Raw genomic sequence first — 9,822 nt, forward strand, 5'->3', positions numbered from 1 at the left:
TTAAATAATTTTATTACATTAATAATTTACAAAATAAAGATCAATACACATTTCCTCGTGTTATTAATAAATATTCCGCGAGTATATTAGGAACCGTATCGTTAATATATTCTCCGCTTATCGTTGTCGCTCATCCGAATTCCAAGGTTAATTCTCGAATGTGGTTCGCAAATATTGTTAGTCCAGTCACTCACATGGATGTGCCAGCTGCGCGCCGCGATAAAGTGATCCAGATCGATGAAGGACGCCAGCAAGAAGCAGGAGAACACGCTGTTCAGATTGCGCGCGACTGACTTCCGCGAGAGAACGACGATCAACGTCCAGGTGAGACCGCCCACCGTCGCGTGCGTCGCATTGTCGAACGCGGCGCGCGCCGACTCGCTCCTGCCGTACCTCAGCCCGAAATCGCCGAGAACCGAACAAGAGCCGATCGCGCACGTCAGGAGCGCGCGCGACCAAAACTCGCGCCACATCGCGCGATCGCGCACGGTTTCTTTTCCCTCGACGAGGCTGTCGCGCAGCGCGACCGTAATCTCGAACGTAACACCGCGCGGCAATACCGCGTTTCCGCGATCAACCCGCGGAGCGCGACGATTGTAAACCGAATGCTTGCTGATGACGGTCCGCCATCTTGATTATGCGCGGGGGTAGGTGCGCGGCAGGTCAGCTGAGCCGCGGCGCGCGAAATCGCGAACGGCGCTTCTTTCAATCGCAATCGAGCTTCGTATTCTTTCGGAGATTGAATAATTCTCCCATGGAAAAATGAATCTTCTGTCGATCGTAACGATTTTATTGTCACGAATAGAGGATTCTCTTAGCCCATTCAAATGCGTTAAAATTATGAATAAATGTCAAAAAATTGATTTCAGTTCTTAAAAAAGCATTGTAAAAAAGCATTTCTTGAGACATAATTATTCTTGAATCGAATCAACGATCGCAAGATAACGTTCATTTATAGACAGATTCACGTTTGCAGCTCTTTATGAAATAGAATAAACTTTTTCATCATTCTTTTTTAAAAGAAGTTTACTTTTCAAATATGTTTTGAGAAAAAAATATTCGATTACGGTCAACGTGACGCTACAAATACAAATGCTTCGAAGCATTCCTCTTCTCTTTTCTTTCAATGAAGAAAGAAAGAGAAGGAAGAACGCTCCAAAGCGTTTGTAACGTCACGTTGACCGTAGCCTCTATTATTTAAAACTGCACTTATCGTTATAATTTCGATTTGACTGCCCATGTGGGTGACGGACAAAAATACAACTTTTCAGCAATATAAAGGTATTATTATTGCATCATAAATATCGATGAATAAATAATATCAATATATTGTCGATGAGAATTTATATCGACAATCGATAATCCCCGTCTCTCGAATTATCCCATTATCCCCGGATTCGTCTCGCGGTCAAGTCGCGTGAAGTTTTTCACGCTTCCATTCCTAGGGGAAAATTATTATGCACGACCTGCCGCCCACTGCCGCCCGACGGCGCCATGTTCTGTCTACTCATATCTCATATATACGTCACGTCTATGGCGTGATAAGAGACAAGCGTTTGGCCGGTTTGGCGTGTTAATTTGGCTGTGAGCTGTGACCACGCATCCGTTCGCCGTTGGTAAGCTGCTCCTCCGGCTCCTCGCGGACCATTTCTCTCGAAAGAAGCTCGAGCGTGAGAGAAAGCCGTTCGGAAATCCGTCACGATGGTAATTATTCAATCAATTAATCGTTTTAATCTGTCTTCGCCGCTTGAAGACGATCGTCGGCCTCGTGCCGGATTTGAAACGATTACATGCGTCGTTTACGTGCCGCCGTTTTATTTTCGGAACGTCGATCGTCCCGCTCCCCGACATGGGCTATAATTGCGTTGTGCGTGTAGTATACGCACGCATATCTATTTGCCGGTACCGATAATTTAATGTACATTAGCACGTGCGTTAAATTCGGGACGCTCTTCTCTTCTTTTTGGAAATTGCCGATTGTCTGGTGAAAAGAAATGGCTTGGAGAAAATTTCACTAAGGGTGTGCCGGGCGGTAGAAACCGATTAGACATTCCGAGACAAACTTACAGCCGACCTGTGCAATGTTTTATGCCGGTTTTAGGTTCATTGGCTGCATTCTTTTTAATGCTTTCAGCGTTGAAAGCATTGCTCCATTGCTCCATTGCTCCATTGCTCCATTGCTCTACTTGATATTCGATACGCGACGAAGATAAAAATGATGCTTACAGCGCTGATATCGTCAGAAGGAATGCAGCCATTTGATCTTTGCACGACCAGAAAAATAATGAAAAATTCCTTTCAACATGTCTTTATTCGCGCATATGATTTATGCATGAAATTCGGATATTTCTTGGGAAGCTTGTGATATACTTACATTTGATATGCGTTTTGCACTGGTTTGTCGTAATGCGTCAACCGATTGTTATCTTGTATTTTCTTTTTTGCGAGATGAATGATTAAGTCCTTTTTTTGCTTTACAGTCGGTCACTGCCAAACGAGAGGAGTTCCGCAAGTACCTGGAGAGGTCTGGCGTCATGGATGCCCTCACAAAGATACTCGTCTCACTCTACGAGGAGGTTGAAAAGCCAACTGACGCTCTAGAGTATCCTTTTCTGATTATGAACTAAGATTCAACATTGTTTAATATCACATCTTTCTAAGCTTCGAGAGAGAGAAATATTTAAGTTGGTTTCGGTCGAGCCATCAGCCCGATATACATAGCTTCTGTGCTCTCCTCCTATATGAGAAATGTTTGTTTTCTGATAGTATACTATTATCAAGTTAATTAGTTATGTCCCATTGCTCTTATCCAGAGCATCTTCGAACCATCGTCAAAAACGTTAGTTATTTCCTTAACCATGTATCACAGCTATATACGTAAGAATCTCGGCGGTATCGCGGATAATACTTCGGATATCGACAACTTAAAGAAAGAATTGGAGGAGTCCAAAGCCAAAATTGCTGAATTAAAATCAAAATTAGTAAAGTATGAACAGGATGAAGCGACGGCCGAGTAACCGTGGCGGAAAACATATCTTCGACCAGAGTTCACGCTAGTCTTTTTGTTTTCTTTTTGGACACTGACTTTTCTAAAGTCAGTCTGACTATGTGCCTTATTACTATAATAAATGACGTTTAAGAATGTTAGACTATAAGATAAATTACTAAACTTCTGTGTAATACATTCCATTACATGTTCATTCATTCGTGTATCTTTATTTAAGATAAATGGCAATTTAGCTGTTAGTTTTCATATGGATTTCTTTTTCTAAGGACAAATTTGTGATGTAAAGTATTTGACACGCGTACTTAATGTCACGCGTCGTTTGTACAGAATAGATCTCAGGACACAAATAAAATATTTCTTTTACGTTTATTATAATACATGTATTCTTAATTGTAACATCATTTATTGCCCTTGTAATCGGAATGAGATTTTTTTTCTATTAGGATTTGTACAATATAGATATAAGATCGATCTGTGAAGGGTGGTAGATGAAAAATATTTTTAGTAATTAATATTACAAAAATTTAGACATCTAGACATATTTGTAATATATATAAATATTGATGTGTCACAAGAGTTTATAATTAAATAAGTTTCTGAGTCTTTTATTCTAGGAATTTCAATAGTGCTGTTTATCGATGAACTTTATTCTTCGTATAGTAGATATTCTGAAATATACAGCGATATTAAACATAATGAAGAAAAAAGTAATAGGAATTTGAATATGAACGTGTGTAAAAAGAGATTTGACTCCGTGAGTTGAATGGAAAAAATGTTTTTATATTGTGTGTATATATATATATATTTTTCAATTTTCAAAAAATTACCTTCTTGTTTTAGGCAAATCCGAGCATAGGTAAGATGAATGATTTCATGTGGGTTTTGCCGCTTGTCTGCGCTTCACTTCCCAATTATAGATACGGGCCATATTCACTTCCATGGTGGTATACTGATCTCGGACGAAGTCCAGATCGTGCTCTACGTATCCTAAATTCTTCTTGGCCGCCTCAATATTTTTGGTCAGCACTTCCTGTGCGTCATCTAAGGTATATTCTAGCATGACGTTAGCACCCAGCCATAAACACACTTTGTCGGTAGGCGGTATTATGGCTTTTGCGTAAACCTGTTCCGATAATAAAAATTGCGTTGCTAAGCTACTGTTCTCGGCCTGTAGTTTCTCGATCATTTCTAGAGATCTTTGTAGATCTGGTATCTGTGTTTTTAAGCGTCTTCGTTTGTTGACTAGGTTGAACTCCATGAACTTGTACTTCCCATGGCTCTCGTCGAGCTTTCTGAGTACCTTGTCCACGGATTCGTTTTCTGGCTTGGCCATGAAAGCCTCGACATCGTCCTGAAATCATTGCGACGCGCGTTAGATCATAACCTCAATTTAGTGGATGTTTTTAAATTACAGGATACATTTTATATTTCAGAAAAAATAATATTTAATTATAATTATGAATAAATACATGAATCGCAAGAACAGTTGTGTGCAACATGCTTATTCAATCGTACGAGGCTTGAATTAACTAAAAGACAAAATAAGAAATAGAACAGCAAGTTTATAACAATAAGATAAGGAAACGGTACCGCATGATTTTTTGGTGACCATATAAGGTTCGATCGATCGATTGAAATTTTTTCGTCAGTCGTGAAATTTTAATTGTCGACAACAACAAAGAGATTTGCTTCTCAAGGTCCGTATAACGTTTCAATACATATATCTTTCGTTCGCGCGGAGAGAAAACGATTAACGAAGATTTGTTGCAGAACGATCGGAGCATCGGAGCAAGTCAAGACAGTTTCGGAATTTAAGCGATAACTCGGATTTCGCGAATATACGTGTGACAACGCGCGCGCGTACACACAAGTTAAATTAAATATCAGTAAGTCGTATTTACCACGAAGTCGGCCTCCGGTATGCCGGCGTAGGACTTCCTATCTTTACCAATTTCGTTTTCCACTTTATTGTCACCGACTTCCATCTTGGATCTTTTGTACACGCTGTACGCTCCCGTATCTGTCGCGTCGCACGTCGCACTAACGTTTAATTCACTTCACGATTCACAGATGCGCTATGCGCTTGCTCGGCTTCGAGTTCGGTTTTCATGAAACGACATTCCTTTGAAAACTCAATGCCATTTTTTCCAACGCCGCTTTCTCACGCGGTAGGTAATAATTTTTTGATTTTGAGGTATAATAAAGATAATTATAAATAATACAATGCGTTTGATCTGCGAAACGCATATCGTATACCACGCGGAATTTAATAAAGCGAACGAGATTGGAGACGCTCTATGCGGAGAGCCAGTCAGAACCACTTTCCAAAAGCCGACCATGATCGATGGTCCAATCAGGAAAATTCGTTTTCGAAAAGAAAATTCTCTCATTGGCTACGCTCCCATGAGCTGCGTTCCGACAATCGACTCCCATACGACTCGTCGTAGAGCAGAGAAATATCTTTACGCGGCAAGTAGCAAAAGAGACACGATATCATTCGATCTACAAACGATCAGTGATTGCAGACCCGCACGATCAATCAATTACCGTAATTAACGACTCGTAAATTATCGGAGGCGGCGATCGTTTGTTTATTTATATTAATAAATATTTGCGGCGCGGCGTATATATTAGAATGTTGTTTTATCGGCACTGTCGGAAAATAAACGATGGCTATACGTAGTACCAATTTCGAAAATGGATGGACTGGCGATAGTGTACACAGGAGTAGGTTTCGACGGTCCCACGAAAAAGGTCGGGACGGTCTCTCTCACTGTCTCTCAGACTCTCAGGCTTCTCTCTGACCACACGGAATTTAATTGCGTCGATTCGTGGCGGACTCTGTCGATAATTTATGTAATCACTTAGCATACCGCTCATGATATAAATGGAAAAAATTGCTAATTAACGCCTATATTTACTTTTGAACAATTTTCATACGCACATTTATACGTCCAACGAATTATAATGAAAATAGCGCGTCATTAAATTAAGACAATCTTATCACAGATTTTGACAAAATTATCCTTCTGTCTGTATACACGGGTCTACGACGTCCAAACCAAAATATCTGCTCGTAACTGTAAAACTTGCAAGCCTGCCAGAAAATATTAAATGACCGCGATGTTTATCAAATTGACTATAAAATCGTCAACTACAATGCAGACAGATGTTTCATGATTTTTTTTTTCAGATTTTTTTAAATATTTTAAGGTGGGGAAAAATAGCGTCGAACGTGACCCATGTATACACTCCGAGGATACAAAAAAATATATACAGACGGAGAGTTAAAGATCAATCGCGATTTTTTTTTTCAAGAGCCTCCTCAATGCAAAAGCGATATGCCTATAGAGATATGACAATCCCGATAGCTGCGTTCAATCTAAATTAGGTGTCCACCCGCACCTCATATATGTCGTGCGTGCATTCGCGCACGAACGGCCCAACGGACATCGCATTTATCATTGGCTCAGGACGCATTCCTCCTCTCTATACACTTTATTGAGCCTAATAGACCCGAATTATGGTGTATCGAGCGGAGCGGGGTGGATCTAGCGCTGTCTAGACGACTCACGCCTAAAAGCCGCTCTTTTCGTCCCGCAATTGCTTTGCATGCAAAACAAAGCAGTCACCGCCGCGAATTAAACCTCCAGTCGTTACAGTCGATCCCCTTCTCCGCCCTATTTGTCGAACGTCGATACTATCTCGATGAGTTAACGATATTTGATGTTATCGCATTAGTCCTTCTATCTATTAACGAGTGAATATCTTTAATTTCACTTCTTTTAACGGAAGACATCGCGAAGAGGATTATGTAAAACAGATAATTCTCCGTCGCATCGGCCGGGAGAAATTAACGCCGTTTGTGTTCCTAGGCGAGCCACGGTGGAAAGGTCGGGATCGGGCGCGCAGGGGGGGGGATCGGCGAGAATTAACGTTTCGGGGGCGCGAGCGAGATCCAGAGCGCAATGCACGCATCGCGTTATGAGACGATAGCACAGATCCGTGGCACGTTTAGTTGGAAACTCAATGGCGGTTACAGGTTACCTAGGGCTTCCTGCGGAAATGGCCAATATACACCTCCGACCTCCAACGGCTCCGACTCGCTCGGCCCGATCATCGCGCGAGCGCGAGCGCGAACGCGAGCGTATATGTACTTGGATCGCCGCGCGCTGCTCCTGGTCGTCCACGGACGTGCGCTCGTACCCCGTGCCATGCGCGTACGATCGCCCTGCATATGCCGCTCGACACGCACTCGTTACGGCTCATCGTCGTGATCTATGCGCCAGCAACAAACGCTATATCCTTAATCCGTTCTAGTTGCGTCGATCCTACCGCGCGTGCTGGACGGAAAAGCTAACGCCGTTATCTTCGAGAGGCCTTCGTCGCTTTCCCGCGAGAAAAACTTTCCTGCCTTCGATTCAGTTAACACTGTCGCTGTGTATTTGATACGGAAAGAATATGGTTCTACGCCGAATTATCTAAAAATGTAGCTAGACGCAGGTCGGAAAATAATTTATTGGATCATCAAAATAATTACGTTAGGACGTTCAAGCGTATGATGATAATGCTGCAAAGCGTTTTGACATTCTAGCATCAACTAGCTTGAGCGTCCTACAAAATTATTTTGATAGTCCAAGGAAATTATTTTTAGATCTGCTAGCTAAATTTTTAGGTACCTTGTTCTTTCCGTATATGTAAGCAAGAAAAAAAAATCGATAATTTGACTCCAGACCAGACATCAATGATGAGTCAACAAGTGACCCATGCATTACAAATGTCGCTTCGAAATTAATAATTATTATCACATAGAAATCTATCTTCTATTCGTTTCTAAGGAAGATCTCTCTTCTTTTAGCTCCGTTAGAATTACAGTGTAGACAAATAATACATATATTTCTGGTACGCGGCAGATATATGACGTACCTAGACCAAGAATTCGCACATGTTCCGTCTGCCTCGAAGTCAAGCGACGGCACGAGACATTAACACGTTAAGACTTTAACGCAGATCTAAACTGGGCTTTTTCACCATGACCGGCTCGCATTCGTATCGCATAGCTTTCCTTGTTATAACCGCGGTCTCTATATAGATTCGAACATTTCTTGCCTTGTCGTACTTCTGTGCCTTTGTATAATATTCCTACAATGTTTCTATAATATTCCCTCTGTTTACCACATTACTGAAACGTTCGGTGTCACTAAAAATACCGTGATATTTATTTAAAAAACGTTGATTTTACAAATATAGCCGCGTATATGACTGTGCGCGAAGAGAACACGATGTATTTTGAACGTACACATATTTTCTTCTGTTTCTATGGCGTTTTCATGCATGAAAAAGAGTCTTTGAATTCGATGCGTGTGCGGCGTACGAGTCCAGGATTGAGTCGATCGGTTAGATATGCGTTCTCGAGGCCTCCTCCGGGTCATCGCGAAGAAAGAAGCGTCGCGCAGCCAACAATGGCACCACAAATACTGCGACCGGCTCTCGTTGTCCCGCAGATTTAATCTGTCGAAATGAATCACCATTTTGATGAGCTCACGGCTAACAAACATGTTCACGAGAATAACAGTCGATGAGGAGCTAAAGGGTTCGCAGAAGCGCAAGACTGAACCTTTTGCCGACATTTATACGTTGTAATTTTTTTCGCTAAGATGCGTTAAAAATGATAAACGAGAAAGAAAATATTATATTGCGGGTTAATATAGTACAAAAGTGAATATTTTTATTACGTTTAGCTTTTCTTTTTATTATTTCTTAGAGATGCGCTGTATGTGAAAATCACAAGCAGAATCGATTCCTTTTTTTCGATGAGGCCGGCTTTGTTTTAACTTTAAATTCCTCTCAGGGTCGAAGGGATATCATTAACAAGTCCTAGGCGTCAAAGATACACAGATTTTGGAGCGATGCACTTTTCTCCGAAGGGTCCGCACGGAAGAATTTCGTTTGACGTTCAAATTTACTTTGTATCACTCGCGACGTGAACCAACTAAGGAACGAAAGTCGCTTTACTTTCCATCTAGTATTGGAATATATGCGGCATTAAATATTATCTCAAAACATTAGTGCCCTCTGTAACGGCTGTAACAAATATTTGAAAAAATCTTCTTAAAAAAATCTACTTTGCAATGCAATCATATTTAGCTACAAAAGAAACGTATTCATTTACCGCGAATCGGCAGAAAAAAATAGTTTTTAATATTTTAAGAAAATATTATTTCTATTATTGGATTATTCTTTCATATTCAAAAGGACTTGTGTGTGTGTGCTTTATGAAATATACGAAATAAGTAAAATATTTTCAGATTTAATTTTCAGTCTGCGTGAGGAAGGGATGGTATGGAGGGAATCTCTTTCAAGTTGATTTAAAATTGCTTTTGCATTTTATTTAAAGTATATAAACGCATTGAATGCAACGGCGAACCGCGAGAGCATCCTCAAAGCATTCTTTGCCTTTCGTGATGGGTTATGATTTATGAATGTCCGTTAACCCCCAGACAAGATAATTATCGGTTGCTAGCTAGCGGCACGTGCGCCGCGAATGGATGAATGAAAGTTTACGAGGATAGTAAGAACAGGTCAATCTGGCAATTGACCAGCCAGCTACTAGTCGGTACCGCACGAATGGAATGGACGGATCTCTCGGATCTCTCCGCGGATCGTTCCTCCCTTGCGCTCCCCGCGGTATACCCACACAGAAGCGCGCGGAGTACCTTCGCCGAGGCGAATTGGCCGCAACCGGAGTGCACGCTGCACGCCTGCACGGCAAGATAAGGGTGCTCGTGGCATGGTGGGGGATGCTTGACTCCGGA

The 9,822-nt window shown here is 41.4% G+C and overlaps 2 protein-coding genes across 2 annotated transcripts; one reads left to right on the forward strand and one right to left on the reverse strand.

The window, feature by feature from the left end:
* The first annotated feature begins 189 nt into the window (after positions 1 to 189).
* On the forward strand, positions 190 to 3,382 carry LOC143896875 (c-Myc-binding protein homolog). The gene is made up of 3 exons (XM_077404990.1): positions 190 to 324; positions 2,481 to 2,602; positions 2,870 to 3,382. Exons 1-3 carry the CDS (start codon positions 238 to 240, stop codon positions 3,015 to 3,017), a joined length of 357 nt encoding a protein of 118 aa, XP_077261116.1. The 5' UTR covers positions 190 to 237; the 3' UTR covers positions 3,018 to 3,382.
* Positions 3,360 to 5,069, reverse strand: Mgr (prefoldin subunit mgr). Its single transcript, XM_077404989.1, has 3 exons — positions 4,909 to 5,069; positions 3,835 to 4,358; positions 3,360 to 3,675 (listed from the first exon to the last, which is right to left on the reverse strand). Exons 1-2 carry the CDS (start codon positions 4,990 to 4,992, stop codon positions 3,879 to 3,881), a joined length of 564 nt encoding a protein of 187 aa, XP_077261115.1. The 5' UTR covers positions 4,993 to 5,069; the 3' UTR covers positions 3,360 to 3,675; positions 3,835 to 3,878.
* Positions 5,070 to 9,822: the final 4,753 nt, after the last annotated feature.

Source organism: Temnothorax americanus, unplaced genomic scaffold, assembly GCF_048541705.1.
Source record: "Temnothorax americanus isolate GAGA-0224 unplaced genomic scaffold, ASM4854170v1 Scaffold2, whole genome shotgun sequence".
NCBI classification, from domain to species: domain Eukaryota; kingdom Metazoa; phylum Arthropoda; class Insecta; order Hymenoptera; family Formicidae; genus Temnothorax; species Temnothorax americanus.